Source organism: Henckelia pumila, chromosome 3 (assembly GCF_033568475.1).
Source record: "Henckelia pumila isolate YLH828 chromosome 3, ASM3356847v2, whole genome shotgun sequence".
NCBI lineage: Eukaryota > Viridiplantae > Streptophyta > Magnoliopsida > Lamiales > Gesneriaceae > Henckelia > Henckelia pumila.
This window is the reverse complement of record NC_133122.1, coordinates 191,834,102-191,858,202: the sequence shown is the minus strand read 5'-3', so window position 1 is coordinate 191,858,202 and position 24,101 is coordinate 191,834,102. Positions and strand designations below refer to the sequence as shown.

General features: G+C 35.1%; 3 protein-coding genes and 1 long non-coding RNA gene across 5 annotated transcripts; 1 reads left to right on the top strand and 3 right to left on the bottom strand.

Moving 5' to 3' along the window:
* Positions 1–79: 79 nt before the first annotated feature.
* On the bottom strand, positions 80–3,916 carry LOC140886267 (alanine--glyoxylate aminotransferase 2 homolog 1, mitochondrial). Its single transcript, XM_073292790.1, has 9 exons — positions 3,620–3,916; positions 2,871–3,101; positions 2,163–2,333; positions 1,877–2,020; positions 1,589–1,768; positions 1,242–1,467; positions 707–820; positions 503–589; positions 80–294 (listed from the first exon to the last, which is right to left on the bottom strand). Exons 1-9 carry the CDS (start codon positions 3,857–3,859, stop codon positions 251–253), a joined length of 1,437 nt encoding a protein of 478 aa, XP_073148891.1. The 5' UTR covers positions 3,860–3,916; the 3' UTR covers positions 80–250.
* A 670-nt stretch (positions 3,917–4,586) lies between these two features.
* Positions 4,587–7,190, bottom strand: LOC140887457 (pentatricopeptide repeat-containing protein At2g22070). Its single transcript, XM_073294707.1, has one exon. It carries the CDS (start codon positions 7,156–7,158, stop codon positions 4,768–4,770), a length of 2,391 nt encoding a protein of 796 aa, XP_073150808.1. The 5' UTR covers positions 7,159–7,190; the 3' UTR covers positions 4,587–4,767.
* Positions 7,191–7,280: 90 nt separating this feature from the next.
* LOC140887458 (pentatricopeptide repeat-containing protein At4g39620, chloroplastic) lies at positions 7,281–10,304 on the bottom strand. Of its 2 annotated transcripts, none has more exons than XM_073294708.1 (3): positions 10,184–10,304; positions 8,962–9,478; positions 7,281–8,603 (listed from the first exon to the last, which is right to left on the bottom strand). In XM_073294708.1, the coding sequence occupies exons 2-3, from the start codon at positions 9,301–9,303 to the stop codon at positions 7,410–7,412; spliced, it is 1,536 nt and encodes a 511-aa protein (XP_073150809.1). In that variant the 5' UTR covers positions 9,304–9,478; positions 10,184–10,304; the 3' UTR covers positions 7,281–7,409. The 2 variants fall into 2 exon arrangements, with proteins under 2 accessions (XP_073150809.1, XP_073150810.1); XM_073294709.1 differs by having other exon boundaries at positions 8,962–9,413; positions 10,184–10,293.
* Positions 10,305–15,872: 5,568 nt separating this feature from the next.
* Positions 15,873–16,297, top strand: LOC140886788 (uncharacterized). Its single transcript, XR_012151700.1, has 3 exons — positions 15,873–15,976; positions 16,064–16,147; positions 16,223–16,297. It is a non-coding gene; the product is annotated as an uncharacterized lncRNA (long non-coding RNA).
* The last annotated feature ends 7,804 nt before the right edge of the window (positions 16,298–24,101 follow it).

Below are 24,101 nucleotides of genomic sequence, written 5' to 3'. Positions count from 1 at the left end.
GAACATGCCAGTGCGGAAGCAAATGTTTTACTGTCCGGAAAACCATATGTCGAAAACACGCACATGCACTATCTATGCATTGAACACAAAATGTCACTTATTTACTCCCACATTTTCTACAACTTTCAGCAAATGAGCAAAACACAAATCTGAGATCTGCGGGAAGTTTGACACAAATTTCTCACTCGCAAGATGAAAATTTATTATCTGGAAGGGTTTCGTTCATCATCCACGTTCTATGACAAATTTGTCACAACTTTGACATGGCGTAGTCCATTGCATCAACTAGGAAATCTGCACAAACAGATAAGTTTGAAAACTTGAAGAATCAGAAATGGGATGTCATGCAACAAAGTTACTGCAAGAAATGATCAATCTCATGCACTAGTGTTAGGTCGTAAGTTCAAGAGCAGAACGCGAAACTAACATACTGATCCATCACGTGGAAGAGCTTCTCAAACTTATCAACAAAAAGTGAGATTTCAGCAATTATATCGGGTACCTGCGTCATCTTTGGTAAAGCACATGGGAGGTTTTATTCTGAAAACATTGCCGTGAAGTCCACCTTTACCAACCAAGACACCAAGTTCTGCAATGAAAAAATTCAACTTCAATTAACAAGTTATGGCGAAAGACAATATTAAAAGGATATAACTAGAGTTCACGTGTTCCTTGTAGGGGATTGCTTTCAGATGGCTTTACAAACCTCGAAGACTCTCGAACAATACTGCAGTTTCTGCCTTGGCTGGCGTCTTCTGCTTCCTGTCAGTCACTAGTTCTATCCCGACCATTAGGCCTCTGCCTCTCACATCACCTATTACTGGCAAATAAAAGAGTTGCGGCCAACTTTTAGTATACATATATATTGCCAGCAAAGAGAATATTGTGAAATAGAGAAAATTCATAAAAATATCCTGTATATTCTCCGTATACTCGTATGCACTAATCAACCAAGTCATTTTTTTCTTTCCTCGTCCTTAAGAAAAACGACCTAACTTGATAGCTAAAAGCATCAAATGATGCACTTTTATGAATTTCCAAAAGACAAGTTCTTTAGCATTGAAATTCGGTGCAAAAAATTTGCATAGGCAAATATTAATATGAGAGTAATTAGGAGAATCTTACTAGTGGATATGTTGTGCATTTAAATTTTGTTTTGTTTTTTTTAGCATTTAAATAGCAGAAATTGTTGAAATTATGGAGCGTGACAATTAATAAAAAAATCAAGAAAAGAGAATTACTGTCATGTTTTTGCTGAAGATCTCTGAAACGGTGAATCATATGCGAACCAACTTCAGCACAATGAATTTGACGCTTCTCCTTATCAAGAACTCTGATCACTGCAAGTCCACCAGCTGAACATACAGGATTGCCTCCAAAGGTGTTGAATTGAATTTTCTGAGCCAAAACTCTAGCTATTTCAGGAGTTGTTACAACAGCACCTAGCGGCAAACCATTGCCAATGCCCTGACAATTGTAATTTCGCAGAGTTGGTGAAATGAGTCTAGAAGAATGTTAAAGATGACTAAAAAGAAAGATGGCTTCAAGTTGAAGTGAAAGAAACTGTAGATAGAATCGCCGCCAACACCTTAGCCATGGTGACTATATCCGGAATGACACCTTGGGTTTCAAAGCCCCAATAGTGGTTTCCTGTGCGACCAAAGCCTGTTTGCACTTCGTCAGCTATGCATACACCGCCAGCTTTACGAATAATGTCGTAAACTAATTTCAAGTATCCAGGGGCTAATTCGACGGCTCCCCCCACCCCCTGTCGTAACAAAGACGTAAAAGAGCATAATCAAGAGCTATGCACTCAATACAAATAACCGACCAAACACAGTCTTGCAAGATGGAAACAGAAGTGATTGCCATAAACCTGAATTGTCTCGGCAATAAATCCAGCAACTTTTCCAGAAGTACCATGATCAATATGGTCTTGTACATCTTCAGCATAACACCTGGCATCAGAGCCAAACACTCCACGATATGGGTTTGGATTTAGAACATGATGGATATCTCCCTGCAAAGTTTCATCGAGAGATGCACTCCTTGTGAAAGCTTCAACTTACATAAAAATGTTAAAACAAACAAACATATATGTGTGTGTAGTTCATTTTAAGGCACACAGAGCCAAAACTGAGTTCACTGAATCTGAAAGTAACCTGAGGAATTGGGTACTTCCACGTGTTAAGAGCTGTCAGTCCAATTGTGTTAGAGCTGCCACCATGATATGCATTTCTTAAGGCAATCATGCCAAGGTGGCCACTGTATAGTCTAGCCATCAACATAGCAAGTTCATTTGCTTCAGTCCCTGAATTAACAAAGTACACAACCTGCCATTTCAAGAAAAACTCAATCATGAGTATTAGTCAAAGATCAGAATTCAAAAAATATGGCAATGGAATGGCATACCAGTACCAAGTAAGGAAGTATAATAACACCAGAAAAAAAAATTGAGAGTAGCACAACAGCTGTTAGAAATAGATGTTCCATCACCTAATCATTCTCAAAGAATAATCACTACCTTTCTGGATAAATCAGAGCAGAAAAGGTCCAAACATAAAAAGGGTTAGTTGTGATACAATGGTTCTGACTCTTGTGAGGCGAAGCCAAGAGTACATTTGGATCATAGTTCCATCGTCGGAAACTTAATGAAGGAGACATTTCTTTGTTGGGTTAAAAAGGAAAACATGAAGTAAAGGTCTATCGAATACTTTAGAACATATTTCTTTGCCAATGCCACCAACTATTTCAATCATTCTTTATACCTCACCACATCCAACAACATTTAAAAATTCTCTTAAAACATAAATGTAAAATAATTAAGAAGCCACCATGTAATGAAAGATCCAAAAGGGAACTAGGAAGACCTTCAGATTTCCGGGCATTTTAGATGCTAGACCCTCTGCAAAATCAGATATCGCATGATGTAGGTAAATGGTGGTTGCATGTTGAAGAAGCTTGCTTTGTTCCATAATGGCATTCAACACGTCAGGATGGCAATGACCACAAGACACTGTAACAATTCCTGCAAATGCATCAAGATATCTTCTTCCATTCTCGTCAAACAAATACTGCATTTTCCCTTCAACGATATTGAGCTGTTGAATATAAAAACTCCAGCAAGTTAATATACATTTACTTGAAATAAAACTGCATCAAAGCACACAAGAAAATGAATGGACAATCAGTTGGTAAGTTTTTCTTCAAACATCAATTAATTCCATCGAGCATTCGTCAGTCTATGTCAACACATAACGGAAAGAACATCAAATCTCATGTTCATTCCTCCAGAATCAATTATAGTCCGCATTCTTGAATTGGTTAAGCCAGTAACCCTCAAAATTTTTCAGCAATTACACAAATAATACCACCCATCAGAAAGAACAAAACTTGTCAAAAAAGTAACACAGAATCATGCCAAAACAAAACTTCAGAATCTCTCAAGGATCATTCTGTCATTCACAAAACCACCACTCCATCATCATTTCACATCTTCATCCATATCCGTTCACAAACCGAACAAACTCAAAAACAGGGAGGGAAAAAGCACACTCACAAACACACACTGCACGTGATTATATACACACACATAGACACAGAGATAACATGGGCTTACAGGCTTTTGGTAATAATAGAAAAGCGAGGGACCCAAAAACTTCCTCCGCTTCTCTAAAACCTCTTCGGCCAAGGGACCCTTGTAAGGCTTCGGATCATAATCAAAAGCTGGTAACACTGGCGGAGCCGAAGCCGAAACTCCCCCGTGCAAGCCCACATTACCGCTACAGAACGACCGCCAATGATTCTTCAAAAATGGTCTCACAAAACTCCCACGGGAGAGCTCCCGTTCCCAACCCATTCCAAGAATTTATTCCAAGCAAAACACTCACAAACAAGCTCAGGTGTGTGAGAGTGGGTGCATATAGAGATGTAAATATAATAAATGTTTAGGTGGAATTTTGTATTTTACTAAAATGGACGAGAAAATATTGCACCTACTTTCTTTGTGCATGTTTAAAAATGTTAAAATAATTTGATTTTTCATCCGTCCGTCCCACTTATTTTTTTAAAAATATTTTTTTTTTCGGTCCGTCTCAATCATATAGTAGAGTTTTTATATAATGTAATATTATTAAGTATTTTTATAATTTTTCTGTTAGATTAAAATTTTCATTGAATCAAAATAAAATGAGAATAAAATTTACATCGCAAATTTGTTAACATTTAATCTTATATATTTATTTTACAGGGACTGTTTAAACCTACCATAACCAAATTTGATCTTAAATTAATTAATTTATTGAATTATACTATGATCAATATTAAATTCTAAATCTATCGTTTAATTGTTTTTTCCCCTTTATATATATGTAATAATTTATCATTAAACAACAAAACACAATGTTCAAAGAAAAGAAAAATATGGTTGTCATAATTTAACAATGGAAGGAGAGAGAATTGATTGTATATAATTTCAATTAAATATCCTTATTTATAAGTTAATCGTTTGTTTGCTACATAAAAAAAAATATTACAATGATTAATCAATTAAATCAATTAACTATATATCCTCCGAGGAACTGAAAAGATGGTCAGCAAGAAGATGGTTTTCCCTGCCAATTCAGTCTTTAATCTTCAATCATGGAATGAAACACATGACTTCGAGTTAGATATCAATTCTAGGATCGAGCACTTAGATAAAAAAATCACGACGTTCGTGGCCTACAAAATAGCTTAAGCACACTCCAACATAATGATCTGCAATTCTTACCAATAATCACGGCAGGAGCATGAACCATTTTGGAAATGGTGGAAACGTGTTGCGTCTCTCACGACAATTTTTCGATCAACCAGTTTCGAGATATATTTGATTGCAGAATGACAGTCATTACAGACTCTAAGGTTCTTCATGATCCTTATTGTAGTATTTTCTGGAGTGTTCATTAATGCAAATGAAATGGCAAGTTTTTCACTGTGATGCTTCAGAATCTGCTCTTTCAATTCGTCATCGAGATCGTGCAGCACTGAACCGATGTCCGGAACAAAGCCCATCTTCTTAATCTCCTCCCAGATTTCGGCCATCGACCGATATATTGCATCTCTTTGGGGATGTACTCCATCAGCTGCCCCAAAGACATGGACTTCACTCTTTATTTGAACCCAACTAATCCCTTGTTCTTTCTTCACCTGTCTATCCTTCATTGATTTTCGGATTCCGGCAGCTTCTTTCCATTTTCCACAAGCCAAGTAGACATTGGCTAGAGCTGAATAGGCTCCACTGTTGTCCGGTTCGATTGAAAGCAATCTCCCTGCTGCAATTTCTGCTAGTTCCACATTTTTGTGAACTTTACATGCCGCTAAAAGTGAACCCCAAGCTATGACATCCGGTTCAATCATCATGGTCGCTATAAAATCTTGTGCTTCCTGCAACAACCCTGCACGGCCAAATAAGTCGATCATGCAAGCACAGTGGCTCGAAGTTGGTTGAATTCCATGCACATCTTTCATCATTTGATAGTAAGCACGGCCTTTTTCGACCAATCCCACGTGTGTACATGCTGACAAAACACCAACATAAGTTATGTGATCGGGTTGAACACATGATGACAACATGTCCTCAAATAGTTGTAGCGCCTCTTCCCCAAGTCCATGTTGAGCTAAAGCCATGATCATGGAGGACCACGAGACGGGTTCTCTTTTATGTCTTATAAGGCAGAATGCTTTCCTTGCACAATTGATATTACCTGCCTTCGCGTACATGTTGATCAACGCATTGCTCACAGAAACTGAGGACGACTCCCCCAACTTTAAAGCAGTTGCGTGAATTTGTTTCCCATGATTCAAAGAAGCCAAATCTGAACTGACACTCAACATAGCTGCAAGAGTATAGCTGTTCGGCATGGGGCCCTTTTTTACCATGGATCTGAAAAGCTCCATTGCATCATTGTTATGGCCATTCTGTGCATAGCCAACTATCATAGCCGTCCATCCAACCACATCGCAGTCCACCAATGAGTTGAATATCTTCCTGGCTGGATTTACATCTCCAAGCTTGATGTATCCATCTAATAAAGCCGTAAAGGCAATAATATTTACGGTGGACGTCCCAAACTTCAGTAAAACTTTATGAGCTGTTTCAACACGACCAGATTTCGAGTACATGGAGATCAATGCGTTCCCTACTGCCCCAGATGTATCAAATGCGTTTCTAATAATATAGGCATGAGTTTGCTTTCCAATTTCTAATTCCTCGAGATTTGCACAAGCAGACAACACACTAGTTAGAGTGTAACGATCAGGTTTTAGTTGAGACACCATGAGCATTTCTGAAAAGTAACTCAGTGATTTGTCATCTTGACCATGCTGGTTACATCCTGCAATCATCGAATTCCATGAAACAATATCGCGATCTTTCATCTCCACGAACTGAGCCATCGCATGTTCTACCTGACCCATTTGCATGTACAGTGATATCTTCGCATTCAACGTAGAAGTATCCTTTAACTTAATCGTATCAAGCACGGCCCACGCATTCCCAAGATCACCTGATTTTGCATACATATTCACTAAAGAATTAGCTACAGATATACAGCCAAAGAGGCCATGTCTAACAACAAAAGAGTGAACCTTCCTGCCTATATCCCATGCTTTGATCGAAGCACAAGAAGCAAGCACGTTTGTAATGGTGTACTGAGAAGGCACAACTTTACGTTTTACCATCTCCAGAAACATCTTAAAAACAAGATCAAAGCGGCCCAATTGATTATATCCCACAATTATTGAGGTCCAAGAAACTGAATCAGGTTCAGGAATTTTGTTGAAGATACTAACCGCTTCCCTTGTCATACCCTGTTTTGCATAGGCAGACATTAGCGTGTTGTATGATGATGTGTCCTTCTCAGGCATTTCATCAAACACCCTGTGAGCATCGTCAATAAACCCGGTTTTCGCATAAGAATTGACAAGCTTGTTCATCAAAAGCACACCTACATAAATCCCCGACTTTATCATCCGATTGTGGATTAGTTTGATTGTTACAAGGTCATTGATTTTGAGGCTTGTTTGCAGAATGGCTGCATAAAAATCCACCGGGGGTGATATAATCTGTTGGTTTTTCACTATCACCCCTGTAACTTTTAATGAATTCGAAGAAGACATGGCGGGAAGCAAAGTGCAACGGTAAGAAAGGACTATGATTAAGAAGAAACTACAAAGAAAAATAGATAAACTTTGTTCAAATAGATCACATGATGAATTAAAATTTGGAGAGCGTGTGGGAACTTGTGAACTGTTTCATGTTAACATTGAAAGAATAACGAAACAATCACAGCAAGATATATATATTTTTCCTGAAGAAGTACAGCAATATTTGTGTAGTCAATACTTGTTCGACAGAATAAATCAAATACTCAAAAATGTACGTCAAATTCAACGTTTATATCACTAAACAAAACTCTTTCATCATTCTGTCCTATGATTTCATCCAACTCTGGATTCGGAATAACAGCTCGTCTTCGTGGCCCATCCGCAATCTTGGCAGACTTTTGGCTCCCTGATGAGGACCCAACGGCCCCTAAAGCATCAAGAAAGAACCGCTTATTTGGTATAATACCATCTTTATCCATATAAGCAAGCAATTTCTGTACAAGATCCTTCATATCAGCTTTAGAGTAAGCCTTGTAAAGAAGTTTGTAAGTAGATGAATCAACTGGGAACTTCTTAGTTTTACACATGCTTTCAAAAAGCACATCTGCCTCGATTGGCAGTGCGTTCCTACAGTAGACTTCGAGCATCGCGTTTAGAGTGGATACCTTTTTCTCTTTGACCACCTCCGCCATCTGGTCAAAAATTTCTCTTGCCCTTGAGACAGAATCACAGCAACCGTACATCATTATAAGGCACTCATATGTAATGAAGATTGGTTTGTATCCCATGTCATTCATTTTTTGAAGGACAAACTCGGCTTTTTCCCTAAGTCTTGCTTTACCATAATTTGTGATCATGGAATTGAATGTAGAGAGCGTTGGTTTCTCTTTGGAATGCATTAAGCTCTTAAAAACTTGTTCCATCTTGTCGAATTCTTGCTTTCTCCCATACGAATCAATCAACAAGTTAAACGTGATGATATCCGGTTTTATCTGATTGCTTTTCATTCTAGATAGCACCAACTCCATCTCCCTAATCATTCCGTTCTTTCCATAGGCATCCATCACACCATTAAATGTGAAAATATCGGGAGTCACAATACTTTCTGACAGATCTTTGAACAGAGCATTAACTTGATCAATGTTTCTCGCCTGAGCAAAAGCTCTCAAAAGAATGTTGTAGGTGACGACAGTAGGCTTACACCTCTCCATCCCTTTCATTTTGTCGAAATACATAAGAGCCTTAGCCAAAGCCTTGGATTTGTCACGAGAGTGCAGGTGGGCTGTGATGAGGGAATTATATACAGATGAATCAGGCTTACAACCACTACTGCGCATCTCAGAGAAAAGCCACATAGCCATTCGAGTTTGCCCTTTCTTTCCCATTACTGATATTAACTTCGAATAAACTCCATTGTCTGCTATGTACCACCTCTGCTTTTGCATCCACCTGAACACCTGAAATATGTAAATGAGGCTTTAATTACAAGGGAGCCAAGATATTCGTTTAACTCAAACGGAAAACCAACCTAATACTCATACAACGTTCATTGATGGGAAACCCAACAACAATCAACACTTTTCATAAATTTCGCAAATGAAAGTAGGCAGAGAGACAAACATGGATTTGCATTTGCAATATGTATGCTGTATGCACATATTTTCACAAAATTAGATAAATGTCATCAATGAAATAAATGAAAACACCCGGAAAAACTACAGTAACAGACATCAACCAGTAACCAGATGATCAAAATCAAAACTTCATCATTTGTAATTAGAAAGCAATATGACATAAGTTTCTGGGGATGTAAACCTCTAAACATTGAAGCCACTTGTCATTGTTCCCAAGCTCTTCAAACAGCAAGAAACAGTGCTCCGTTCTCACAAACCTAACGTACTTATTCAGAGTATTCATCAACGGCTGCTTATCAGTGAAATTCTTCATTATTGAGAGAACCAACTCTTTTTCTTCTGAAGACGGAGATACATTTTTCTTGCGGGTCCTTTTGGGTCGGGTTGAAACATTGCACATTTGGATGGTGATGGGTCGAATTGCTACAGGTGGCCACGAGTGTTGTGAGGAGACTTCGGTTCGAGTGAATCTGTGAGTGGGAGAAAGGTACAGAGAAGGAAACGAGAGGTATGTCAAGGTCATTTCTCTAATTTCATCAAAGGCGGTGTAGGTTGGGTGGTTGCGATGGCTGTGCCGCAATACTTTCAATCCTATTATTTCCGCCGGTGGAGAAATTCACCAGGAGGCAGCAGCTGCCATTTGTATCAGGTTAGCATCTCCTCATCTCAATGGAAAATTTCTTATTTCTTTCATATTCCTGCCAACCTCTAAAATTGTAAGATATTTTATAAAAAAAAAAAAAAAAAAAAAAAAAATCCCACTTGTATGTTTTCAAGTTTCTAGTACATTTCGATGATGACTACGTGCTATAAATGATAGTCTCGAATTGATCACCATAATAAACAAAGTAATCAAATATATCATCCATCAATCATTTCACATCGCTCTCCTCAAATCCTTCTAACATTCCAAGTGCCAACTTTTTTGGATTGATTTTCAAGAACACCAAATTCAACACATGTTATCTGCTGTGTATCCAAATCGAAACAAACAATTCTTGCTCGATCTGTGCCTGGATAATTTCATTTTAAAAAATGAACACAATGAGTTCTCAACCTTATCATCCCAAATTAAGCAGAGCCAAACCAGTGGAAATCCAAAAATATGCTAAGAAAATAGAACATAGCTGCGTAAGTCTAGTAAATAAAATCTACAGCTCTATTTCAATTAATCCGACAGGTAAAGTTGTAAATGTGTTTGGTAGCTAAAGTTTCCAAATGACCCATAGCTAACATACATTCCTGCAAAAATCAGGACAGAAAGTTCCAGCGATATTAATACTTCTGCCCTAACCCATTCAAGTTCTCAAATTTACCCGAAAACAACACCATAACACCTAAATGACATGTAATCTGCTGTGTATCCAAAGTGTTCATAATCGCAGAGAGAAATGGATTACTACCTTGTGATGGAAATCTATGTTTAGGGGGAAGAGCACGAAAATCTCCCAATGTTCCGAAGCCCATCTCGCTCGAACATGGCTTGCTTTTGAGGAATGAATTTGGCTTGGGTGTCTGTTTTATTGAAGAAAAAGGATTCAATCTCAATTTACAATATTGTTCTTGCGTTTAAATACATATCTATATCATTATATATTTTAAAACATTAATTAACCTTAAATCTTTATCATCACTCTTATCGCGACTATCCTCTCTCAAACGCTCCTCTCATTTTCTCATTTTCTTTCTCTTCTCTTCTTTTAAAAAAAAAACTTTATTCTTCTTCTCAAACCTTTTTTAGCAAAATGAACAACAATCTAGTATATATTTTCAAATTATTTATTTAAAATACCAAAAAAATCAAACTGGAAGCTCGTGCTTGCTGGGTCAGATCCAAGCTTCCAAAGCACGGTGCAGACCCAAACACTTAGGTCTGACCCACGCTTGGTCGACCCAAGCACTTGGGTTTGGCACTGACCCAACAAGCACGGTGCAGACCCAAACACTTGTATGGATCGACCCAAGCACTTGGGTCTGGCACGCGCTTGGCAGACCCAAGCTGTTGGTAAGACCCGTGCTTGGGTCTGACCACTTTGGTAAGACCCAAGCTTGGGTCTGCCAAGCACATGTTTGGGTCTGACAAATTTTGGTCAGACCCAAACACGTGCATGTTTGGGTCTGACCAAAATTTGTTGGACCCAAACATAAGTGCGTGGGTCAGACAAAATTGGTCAAACCACTGACGTTTCCGCAGTGGGGTGCGTGCTGCAAGAAGTTTCTTTGCGCAGTCTGCTGGCGCGCTGCGGAAAGAAGATAAGCACGCCGCGGAAAATACATGTGTAGAAAAATCCGGTTTCATTAAATTCAGGATGCGAAACATAATGGACTAGGGTGATTATCAATTCCATAATACATGTTTATTTGTAACGCATTTATTTCTAATTTTAACTGGTCTGTTTGTCAAAAAATTTAGGTAGTCAAATAATTTTTTCGCTGCTAATTTCACAAGTTTGACCAGTATTTACATAATTTTGATCCATAATTAAATAATTTTGACCAATGTTTGCATATAATCGTACATGTTGCAACATATGGATTCACTAATTTCACAAGTTTGTTCTATAATCATACATATTTTAACATATGAATCCACTAATTTCATAAGTTTGACCGATAATTACATAATTTTGGTACGTAATTACACAATTTTGTTCAATGTTTATTGATAATTGTACATGTTTTAACAGTTTATCCACTAATTTCACGAGTATGTTTTATATTCGTACATGTTAACGTATGAATCCGCGAATTTCACATGTATGTTTTAAACTCATACTTGTTTTAACATATGAATCCGCTAATATCACAAACATGTTAACATATAATCGTATATATTTTACAATATGAATCCGTTAATTTCACAAATATGTTCTATAAATCGTACATGTTTTTAAAACATGAATCCATAATTTGACAAGTATGTTTTATAATCGTATATATTTTAACATATGAATCCACAATTTATATGAAACCAGTCGATTAATATGTTACAACAATTAATATGTTACAACATGTATAATCATACAACATAATCGTGAAAATAACGGATATATATGTTTTAACATATGAATCCACAATTTATAACATATATATCCGTTATTTTCACGATTATGTTGTATAATTATACATGTTGTAACATATTAATTGGTGTAACATATTAATCGACTGATTTCACGATTATGTTATATGATTATACATATTGTAACATATCAATCATCTAATTTTATGATTATCTTATAAGATTATACACATTTTAATATAAGAATCAGCTGATTTCACTATTATTTTATATGATTATACATATTTTAATATAAGAATCAATTGATTTTACGATTATGTTATATGATTATACATATTGTAACATATTAATCGTCTGATTTCACGATTATGTTATATGATTATACATATTGTAACATATCAATCAGCTAATTTCATGATTATGTTATATGATTATACACATTTTAATATAAGAATCAACTGATTTCACTATTATGTTATACGATTATACATATTGTAACATATTAATCGTCTGATTTCACAATTATGTTATATGATTATACATATTGTAACATATCAAACAACTAATTTCATGATTATATTATACGATTATACACATTTTAATATAAGAATCAACTGATTTCACTATTATGTTATATGATTATACATTTTGTAACATATTAATCGACTAATTTCACGATTATGTTATATGATTATACATATTGTAACATATCAATTAACTAATTTCATGATTATATACATTTAATATAAGAATCAACTGATTTCACTATTATGTTATATGATTATACATATTGTAACATATCAATCATACTAATTTCACGATTATGTTATATGATATACATATTGTAACATATGTCGACTGATTTAATGATTATGTTATATGATTATACGTATTGTAAGATATTAATCGATCAATTTCACAATTATGTTATATGACCATGCATATTTTAATATAAGAATCAAATGATTTAACGATTATGTTATATTTACATGTTTTTGAATATAAATACAATACATGATCTACTGTCAACTAAAAAATATCCATGGTCTACCCATGATAATTCTGGGTCTGTCATGGTCTACTCCAGAACCGTGAAGAGCTCTGGGTCTGCCATGGTCTAACACCCAGTTGGGTAGACCATGTTAAACCATGGCAGACCCAGAATTATGAAGAGTTCTGGGTACCCATGTTAGAACATGGCAGACCCAGAACTCTTCACAATTCTGGGTCTGCCATGGTCTAACATGGTTTACCCAAGTAAACCATGTTAGACCATGGCGAATTGTGGAGAGTTTTGGGTTGTCATGGTCTAACATGGTCTACCCAGTTGGAATTATGAAGAGTTATGGGTCTGCCATGGTTTACCTAGCTGGGTAGACCATGGCAGACCCAATATTTTTTTGGGTAGACCATGGTTTACCCAAAAATCCTGCGCTACAGATTTCATCCAATTTATTTCAACAACTAAGAGCAAACCCAAGAAGCTCTTGGGTCGACCAAGAGGTGGTCAACCCAAAAACAGTTCTTATCCAAGAGTTGTTCTTGGGTCGATTGCGCAGTTTTTTTCTTTTAAGAGCAACAATTTTTTACGTGATTCAAGAGCTGTTGTTCTTGGGTAATTCTTGAGTCTTTTGATCGACTCTTTTTTTTTATTGATCTATTTTTGGATTTTGAGAACAAAAGTGTCAGAAATTTGGGGAAGAAGACGACAGATTCGGGAAATTTAGGGAGAAGAGATTCATTTCTAACTTATTTAAAAAAAAGGATTCATGTTTAAAATTACTTATATATCCTTCTATGTTATTATTATAATTCTAAATCAATAATAAATCTCTTCTTAAACGGGCGACGTGATTATCTCTCCTCTCTTTCTTCTTCATCTCTTTCTTTTTCATTCAAATTATTTTCTATTTCTCAATCTCTTTCTTTATCAAACAAAATCTTCCATTAAACTCAAAAATTCTACGCACTCTTCATCTTCTCAAAGCGAGACAAATCTTGGCAACAAGCGAGACAAATTGCTGACAACACAGTGGTAACGTTTCTTCCTAAATGTATTTTTCAAAACTCATCGTCTGTGGATTTAATCAAACGTGAACCCTTGGTCGACCCAAGCGTGGGTCTCGATAAAACGCCTCATGCCTGGGACGACCCAAGCTAAGGGTCAACCCAAGCTTGGGTCGACCCAGAGCTTTGGGTAAACCCAGAGCTCTGGGTCGAACCAGATCCCTTGTGCTTGGCAGACCCAAGCTTTGGGTCTGCCAAGCGTTGAGCTTGGCAAACCCAAGCTCTGCCAAGCGTTGTGCTTGGCAGACCCAAGCTTGGGTCTGCCAAGCAATGCGGGTCTGCCAAGCACAAGTTTGGGTCTGGCCAAAGTGGTCAGACCCAAGCTTGGGTCTGCCAAGTGTTTGGCAGACCGTGTGCTTTGCTTGGCAGACCCAAGCTTGGGTCTGACCCAAGTGCTTATTGCTTTCTAGGTCTACTCATCTAATATTTGTTTTTTTAATTATTCTAAAGCATATATTTTTGAATTTTGCAGGTGCATTTGCCAACAAAATTAGGTAAGGATGTAATTTTTCGTGTCAAATTGACTATGGAGTCGAGGTATAAAGAGACGTCGGAGAAGATTCATAACTATCTAAACAACAATGAGAGAGCGACCTTTTTTGAGCACTCTCCATTTGGTAATCTCGTTAAGTATTACCGAGATTTTAATGTTTCCGGTCAAATTATTTGGTATCTAATGAGTAGGCAGATATTTGATAATAACAGTGATGATTTTTGGATGGTTGTGCGCAAGAGGCCGGTAAGATTTTCTATGTTAGAGTATTGTTTAATAACCGGTCTCGATTGCGGTATAGAGCCGATAGATTTACCAGAGGAAGATGTCTTTGCATCCAGATATTTTGTTGGTAAGTCTCAGATTTTTCTCAGTGATTTGGAGGCAAAGATCAAAGCCGTAGGGCAGAATGAGACCGAGGGAATGGATGTGGAAAAGTTGAAGATAGCTAGTCTTTATTTTTATTGTGCTGTGCTCGATGGAGGGGGAAGTAGGAAAAAGAGCATGAAGATTGATCTCAGATGGTTAAGGCTTATAGAAGATTTGGATAGATTTAATAGTTATCCTTGGGGTAGAATAGCCTATCGGGATGCCGTCAAATCTTTGAAAAAGGACCTTTCAGGGAAATATACTTCCCTTAGCGAGACACATGGTTGTAAAGAAGTTGATGACAGTTTTTTTCTCAGTGGTTTTGTGCTTCCTCTGCAGGTATATCATTTTTTTTATTTTAAATTTTAAAGTGACTTTGTTTTCTTTATTTCTAATAATAACATTGCTTGAAATTTATGTTACAGATACTTGCTTATGAATATTATCCTAGTGTGGGAGAAAAGTTTGCCAAGAGAAGAGATGTGGTGGACAGTTTGATATTGCCCAGGATGTTTCAGTGGATAACTAACACGTGATCCTCAAACCGTGCCCCGTCTGATGTTGATGTTTGTGCAGCCTTTGGTGCCTGTGATATACATGTAAGTAATATGAATTAATTTGATATAATAACTCTTGTAATAAATTTTTAATTTATTTGATACGAGATTAAATTAACATAGGATTGTGTTGGATGTTTGACTCCTACTCCTGAGGAGCTCGTGTCATCGTATTATACGACCGGTATATTTGTTGATTCTGCACCAGATGTTGTCACCACTCGGGTACTAGAGCTGTGGAGTCAGGGTCAGACTGTTATATGTAGTCAGCACCGTCTCGAGAATGATGTGGAGTCTCCCCTAGTCCAGCACACCCCTTCTATTGAAGTCACTAGATCCAGCTCTAGCACCTCTTATGCTGAAGCCACTAGATCCAGCTCCAGCACCAGTTCTCTAATTCGTACAGGTCCACGAGTCCACTTTGGACTCAATCCTTTCCGCCGCCCATCACCACTGGAGCATCGTTTGAGTGCATTGGAGGATAATGTTAAATCATTGCGTACAGAGATGAGAGAGTGCAGAACGTAAATGAGATTGGGTTTTGATGAGTTGAGATCGATTTTGGTGGAACAAATTAGAGAAGGTTTGGATGAGATCAGGTCTCAAAAAACAGGGCATGATCAGAGAGATTTTAGAACAGTCTATTGCAGAAGACAGAAGAGGAAATCATCTGTACTTGAGACAGACGTTGGTGAGTAATTTTTAATTATGTTTTAATAAGAGGATTATGTAATAGAATTCTCTTTAGAATTTTAATTTATTTGATGTATGCTATTAGGTGTGGATCATAATATGGTCAAGGAATTGTTTCCCTATAGTAGCCGAGCTGAGCTGGCAACTATACCAGAAGAATCCTCGGAAGGTGAGTTGATGCATTTTTTACTTATATATTTATGTATAGTATAATAAAAAATCAAATTTATGTTTATATATTCAGGTGACTCCTGATGCGGTCATGTCAAGTGCCGAGGCAACCACGTCGAGAGGTTGTGACGGTGTGAGGTCATTTGCGGATAGTGTGACTATCAAGGTAAACAACTCGTTGGCTCGAGTCAGGGCATCGATACTCGTGAGTTCGCCTAGCAGAATTAAAGGGTTTTATGACGATTATGACAAGACATTTTACCGGCCCATGGCGATTGCAAATTCGCCATTCTTGATTAGTGTAAGCATTTACAATTCGTGTATATTTGTATAACACTTATTTTTAAACTTTGAAAATTTATTGTTCTATCAAATGAAGCACATGGGTGAAGCTCTCCGGGGATTGCTCGAGATTCAGCTGCGACATCCTGAATTGATGGCACCCAATGTATCGCTGATGAATAGGCACTTCTATATGTTGATGTCAGTAGTAAATGAAGATGAAAATCAAGTTCTGAACACAAATCTTGTGGGGGTGGTTAAAGGGACTAATCCAGAATGGCCGTGCATGCCATGGGCAAAGGCACAACTAATTATGATCCCTGTTCACTTTGATGGGCGCTGGTTTTTGCTAAAACTCATAGCAAGGGTCAATAAGTGCATTATATTTGACTTGCAGCGAAGACACGACCCTAATTGCAAAGCTCTGGACGAAGACATACGACCTATACTTATCAATGCTGCTCGTCTGCTATCTCTTGTTGGGAACAATCCACACCCTGAGAGGTCATGGTATATAAAGATGCATGATGAATTCAAAGCCCAGATAAAACAATAGGTTCTCTAACATATAATGTTAATATGTTTTGCATTGACAGATGACTAATTAGTTCATTGATTTTTATTGTACAGCGAGGATTCAGGAGCATTTGTCCTAGTTGCGGCTGGATATTCATTAACTAGAGACAGTGCTCACTTAGTGTTAAAGTTAGATGATAGACTTGTAACTGAGTTTAGATTTTTTTTAACATGTAATATGTTTGATAATCGATGGACATTATTTTGATTTGTAATTATTTTTTTGAAGTGAGAAATTTAAGATTTTATGGTTGAATCTTTGAATGTTTGACATAGAAATCATTTGAATTGGTCAACAATGGCTCTCTACGGTAGACCATAGAAATTTTTTGGTAGACCATAAAAAGTGTTTGGTAGACCATAGAAATTTTTTGGTAGATCATGAAAAGTTTTTGGTAGACCATGAAAAGTTTTTGGTAGACCATGAAAATTATTTGGTAGAACACGGTAGACCATAGAAATTTTTTGGTAGACCATGAAAAGGTTTTGGTAGACCACGGTAGACCATATAAATTTTTTGGTAGACCATGAAAAGTTTTTGTTAGACCGTGAAAATTTTTTGGTAGACCACGGAGATTATGTTATGTTATTATACATATTTTAATATATGAATTCATAACATATCACGATTATGTTATATAATCATACATATTTTGATATAGGATATGAATCCATTAATTTCATGATTATGTTAGATAATTATACATATTTTGATATAGAAATCAACTGATTTAATGATTATGTTATGTTATTATACATATTTTAATATATGAATCAATTAATTTCACGATTATGTTAGATAATTATACATATTTTGAAATAGAAATCAACTGATTTAATGATTATGTTATGTTATTATACATATTTTAATATATGAATCCATTAATTTCACGATTATGTTAGATAATTATACATATTTTGAAATAGAAATCAATTGATTTAATGATTATGTTATGTTATTATACATATTTTAATATATGAATCAATTAATTTCACGATTATGTTAGATAATTATACATATTTTGAAATAGAAATCAACTGATTTAATGATTATGTTATGTTATTATACATATTTTAATATATGAATCCATTAATTTCACGATTATGTTAGATAATTATACATATTTTGATATAGAAATCAGCTGATTTAATGATTATGTTATGTTATTATACATATTTTAATATATGAATCAATTAATTTCACGATTATGTTAGATAATTATACATATTTTGAAATAGAAATCAACTGATTTAATGATTATGTTATGTTATTATACATATTTTAATATATGAATCTATTAATTTCACGATTATGTTAGATAATTATACATATTTTGATATAGAAATCAACTGCTTTAATGATTATGTTATGTTATTATACATATTTTAATATATGAATCCATTAATTTCACGATTATGTTAGATAATTATACATATTTTGATATAGAAATCAACTGATTTAATGATTATGTTATGTTATTATACATATTTTAATATATGAATCAATTAATTTCACGATTATGTTAGATAATTATACATATTTTGATATAGAAATCAACTGATTTAATGATTATGTTATGTTATTATACATATTTTAATATATGAATCCATTAATTTCACGATTATGTTAGATAATTATACATATTTTGATATAGAAATCAATTGATTTTTTGGTAGACAATGACAGACCATGTTAGACCATTGACATTTTTTGATACAGACCATGGTAGACCATAGATAATTTTTTGGTAGACCATGACAGACCATGTTAGACCATTGACATTTTTTGATACATACCATGGTAGACCATGGCAGACCATGGCAGACCATTGGCATTTTTGGTACAGACCATGGAGATTAGGTAGACCACGGTAGACCATAGATAATTTTTTGGTAGACCATGACAGATCATGTTAGGCCATTGACATTTTTTGGTACAGACCATGGAGATTAGATAGACCATGGTAGACCATAGATAATTTTTTGGAAGATCATGACAGACCATGTTAGACCATTGACATTTTTTAATACAGACCATGGTAGACCATGGCAGACCATTGGCATTTTTGGTACAGACCATGGAGATTTGTCTTGCTGGACCAAGACAATCGAGACATAATGATGCATATTTTAACACAAAAATCAACTTATTTCACGAGTATATTATATAATAATACATGTTTTAACAATCGAATACACTAACTCACGATTATGAGATATAGTTTTACATGTTTTTGCAAAAGAATACAATCCTCTCGCTTCTACCTTTTGCTAAATTCACCAATAGAAGGAGTTCTCTTTTGTTTTTTTCTACCAACTCTCTTCTCTAAACAAGGAGGTAGGACCACTGGAAAATTAATGTTACGTGGTCATTCACTTTCTTCGGGAACGGGATAGACAGTCTCTGAGTAAGCCATGCACCATGTCATCGTAGAATAATACTCTGAACACAATTGATATAAGTCAATCTTCGCTAACCAACTGGCTGCAATGGCATGAGCACATGGGACTCTATCAATATCAAAAACTCGGCAAGTGCATCTTTTAGATTCCAGGTCCACAATGGCCGAATGTCGACCACTCCGAACATCAAACTCAAGACGGCCCAATTCAAAAACTTGCATTCCCTGGGCATCAATGAAACGGATTCGAAGAATTCCCTCTATGGTTGGGGTCAGATTAGTGTTAGCTGCAACTGATGCGTTGCGATAGCGGACAAACCAAGATGATGTAGTCTCTGCAAAGAATCTAAAAGTGAAATAATAGGAAGCTTCCTCTCTTCAAGTAGTCGAGCATTGATCGATTCAACCCCGTTTGTCGTCATAATATTGTAACGGGTATTTGGGCAATATGCTCGAGTCCATCGATCAAGTGTATCTCTCTCGTCCAAAAACTGTGCGGCCTCAGGATATCTCTTCCTAAAATCACTGTATGCAATATCAAACTCGTTTTGCTTATAAATTTTTGCAATTTGCAGAAACAGTTCCGTTGCACCCTTCTTTTTGCACCTGATTTTCAAGTTCTGGGATAAATGCCACGCACAATGGCCATGATGTGCATTTCTATAGACACTAGAAACCGCATTAATTATTCCCTGATGTCTGTCTGAAATTATCACCAGTTCATCCTCGTCTGGTACTACTTCTAACAACTTTGTCAAAAACCAACTCCACGAAAACGTAGACTCAACATCGACGATTCCCCACGCCACAGGATATTGGTGATAATTTCCATCCTGTGCGGATGCCACAAGTAAAACACCATTGTATTTTCCCTTCAACCATGTGCCATCAATTGATACAACTTTTCGCATGCTTCGATATCCCCTGACACATGCACCAAAAGCAAGAAACATATACTTGAATCGATTTTTCTTGTCAACACATATGTTTGTTATGCTTCCTCGATTCATCTTCTCAACCATGTGTAAATAACAAGGCAGTAAAGTAAAACTTTTGGTAGGATCACCTTTCAAAATATTGTCTGCTAGTTCTTTCCCTCTCCAAGCCTTGTAATATGATATATCAACATTCATATTATTGCGTATCATCGCCATGACTGCTTTCGGGGCTATTGACACTGGATTACCTTGGAAAGTATTCACCAACATATCACGAACAACAGCCGAACTAACTCCGCGTATTCTCTTACTTCTCCCTGTCAAATCACAAGTGTGTGTATTGCAATATGTTCGAATGGAGAATGCATGTGAATCTTTAATCTTTGAGGTCCAGATTCTCCACTTACAATCAGCCACTATACATTTTACAGCATACACTATATGACTACTTTTTACTGTCTCAAATTCAAAACATGCTTCCAAACTGATCCTTCTTAACACCTTTTTCACTGCATCTCTGTTTGGAAATTCTTGACCAACAAATAAGTTTGAACCATCTGTGAATGAAAATGTGTCGTTAACAATATCCACATTTGCAACCACATCTTCCTCATTTTTTGCAATCACAATTGTCTCATTATTTGCAATCACAATTGCCTCACTATCAATATCCACATTTTCAACCACATCTGCTTCATTTCTTGCAATCACAACTGCTTCATTACTTGCAATCACAATTGTCTCTCTATCAATATCCACATTTGCAACCACAACTGCCTCACTATTTGCAACCACATCTGCCTCATCAAAAGCCTCACTGATATTATTACGATCCAAAGAAACAATATTCAAATCAAAATAATCATCATAAGAGGTTTGATCGTTATAATCAGTATTGCCTTCATCAATACCAACTTCATGCACGTTATCAGAAACATCCAAAAAACCAACATGTTCAATTTCAACTTTGAGCACTGGCCTCGTTTTGGGACAACCAAAATACAGATATGCTTTCAAATCTTGGTCATTATCGATATAGATCGGTAGAATGTTGCACGTCAACTCTAGAAGGTAACTCAACCTCAGGTTGGCAGACTCTTCTATTTTCCCAGTTCTATATAGTTCACGATTTAAATTTTCAAGAAAAAAAAAATCACCATCTACTGGAATAGCAGCAAACTTTGAATTGGGCCCTGGATTCCATTTATATATGTTATCTTCACTCGCTTCCCATCGACCATCGAAATGAACAACAATAACCGTAGGCATAACCTACAAAATTCACAAAAATAATGAGAATAAGACTATTTTAATTACCAAAAATAACAAAAATTCTCCATGGTCTAGCATGGTCTACCCATGGTCTATCAATAGAGTTTATGGTCGACCAAAAGAAAGTTCTCAGTCTCAGTCCCAGAACTCTTTGGGTCGACCAAAAAATTCTCCGAGATCACCACTAAAATCAAACTCAGCTTATTCCAACACATCATTTTTTAATCCACACTTGCTAAATGAAAAAAAAAGACTTAAATCATATTAATGCTTACATTCAACAACAATGGAGAAAACTTGCGCTTGTACTGAGATAAGTTTCTTTAAATACAGATGAATGAGAAATAGACAATGTTTGAAATAGATTAGGTCTTCTTCACAGCTCAAGGATCGGAGCAGCCACGTGAAGAGAAAAATGAAGAAGATGACAACCCCAAGTTTTTCTTGCGGGAAAATAAAATAGGGCAAATTGCGGGAAAGAATCGAATAAAACTGTTAGGATTGTTAATTAATTTAACTAATTAACTTATTAGGTTTAATTTTAATTTACCTGAGTCAACTCCCTTTTTTTAAAAAAAAGAAGTCAACATCCTTTTTTTTTAAATACTCCCCAAAGTAATCATATGTTTTTAACCAGCCCCGACAGATTCTTAATTAACTTAACTAATTAAGTTAACATGTTTAATTTTAAATTAATTGAGTCAACTCCCTTTTTTTAAAAAAAAATAGTCAAGATCCCTATTTTTTAAATATTCTTTAAAGGAGTCCTACTTTTTTAACCAGCCCCGAGGCGAGGAGTACAGAATATTATCGGTTGTGCTCTTTCTTCTTCTACCTTGTTTTTACAATAGCTAACGTCTTTCTATCCGAAATAAGATTAATTGCAGAAATAAATTTATTACAGTTATTTTAAAAAATAAATTTTTCTTTTTGAATTAACTCGAGTTATTTGCACCAAACACCCCTGTGAAATATTGAAAATGCACACTTCTCCCCTGTGAAATTTTAATAGGCATCTTCAACCCCAACCTTTTAAAAAATTAGCACACTCGCCCCTTCAGATGAGTGATTGTTGCACACGCGCCTCTGATGCGATTGGGCAAGATTTTGATATTTTTTTTGCACCAAATACCCCAATGAAATATTAAAAATCCATATTTGATCCCTGTAAAAATAATTTTTAAATTTATTCAACCCATAATACACAATTTTTATTAAAATATAATTATAAAATATTTATCAAACACTTTTCGTTTTATTAATTTTATTTTGAATTTTAAATTTATTATGATTATATAATTATTTTCTAAAAAATATTATTATTTTATCTTGTTATCATTATTTTATTAAACTTTCTTCTTGTTTCCAACTTCTCAATTAAAAATGCATTCATAAACGAGATTTAAATACCTAAAAGTATCAAAATATTAAATCAAAATGATAATTTCATGCATATTACTTTTTCAATTTAGTATTATATATTTTTGAACCAAAATCTAAATTTTTAAAATGAATTGCAAAATTTGCATTGAATAATAATACACAATATTTATTAAGATCTAATTATAAAATATTTTTCAAATATTTTTAATTTTATTTATTTTTATTTTTTAATTTAAATTTATAATTTTTAATTAATTTATTTCTAAAAAATTATTATTTTATCTCGTTATCATTATTTTATCAAATCATTCCGTGTTTTCAACTTTTTCATCATGATTCATAAATAAGGATTTAAATATCTAAAAATACCAAAATATTGAACCAAATTATAATTTCATGAATGTTACTTTTTCGATTTAGAATTACATAAGCATGTTATTTTTTATTATTTATTACAGATTGTGCAATGCATATTCTCGAAAATTTTAAATTTTGGTTCAATAATATATAGTCCTAAATCGAAAAAGAAATATGTTTGAACTTATCGGTTTAGTTCAATATTTTGGCACTTGAAATTATTTAAATACTTGTTTATGAATGCATGTTTAATGGAAAAGTTGAAAACAATAAGAAAGTTTAATAAAATAATGATAACAAGATAAAACAATAATATTTTTTAGAAAATAATTATATAATCATAATAAATTTAAAAATAAAAATAAAATTAATAAAACAAAAAGTGTTTACTAAATATTTTATAATTAGATTTTAATAAAAATTATGTATTATGGGTTGAATATATTTAAAAAATATTTTCACAGGGGTCAAATATGCATTGTTAATATTTCACAGGGGTATTTGGTGCAAAAAAAAAATATCAAAATCTTTGCTTAGTCGCATGAGGGGCGCGTGCGCAACAATCACTCATCTGAAGGGGCGAGTGTGCTAATTTTTTAAAAGGTTAGGGTTGAAGATGCCTATTAAAATTTTACAGGGGAGAAGTGTACATTTTCAATATTTCACAAGGGTGTTTGGTGCAAATAACTCTACTTAACTCATATGATAAATAACTTGTGAAAGAATTTTGAACTATTGACAT

Coding starts and splice junctions, on each gene's coding strand:
- LOC140886267 (XM_073292790.1), bottom strand. CDS start 3,859: ATGGGTTGGGAACGGGAGCTCTCCCGTGGGAGTTTTGTGAGACCATTT. Junction 2,334..2,870: donor AAATGCCCGGAAATCTGAAG/GTCTTCCTAGTT, acceptor TTGAAATGGCAG/GTTGTGTACTTTGTTAATTC. Junction 2,021..2,162: donor GGAAGTACCCAATTCCTCAG/GTTACTTTCAGA, acceptor GAAACTTTGCAG/GGAGATATCCATCATGTTCT.
- LOC140887457 (XM_073294707.1), bottom strand. CDS start 7,158: ATGTCTTCTTCGAATTCATTAAAAGTTACAGGGGTGATAGTGAAAAAC.
- LOC140887458 (XM_073294708.1), bottom strand. CDS start 9,303: ATGACCTTGACATACCTCTCGTTTCCTTCTCTGTACCTTTCTCCCACT. Junction 8,604..8,961: donor AGTGGCTTCAATGTTTAGAG/GTTTACATCCCC, acceptor TACATATTTCAG/GTGTTCAGGTGGATGCAAAA.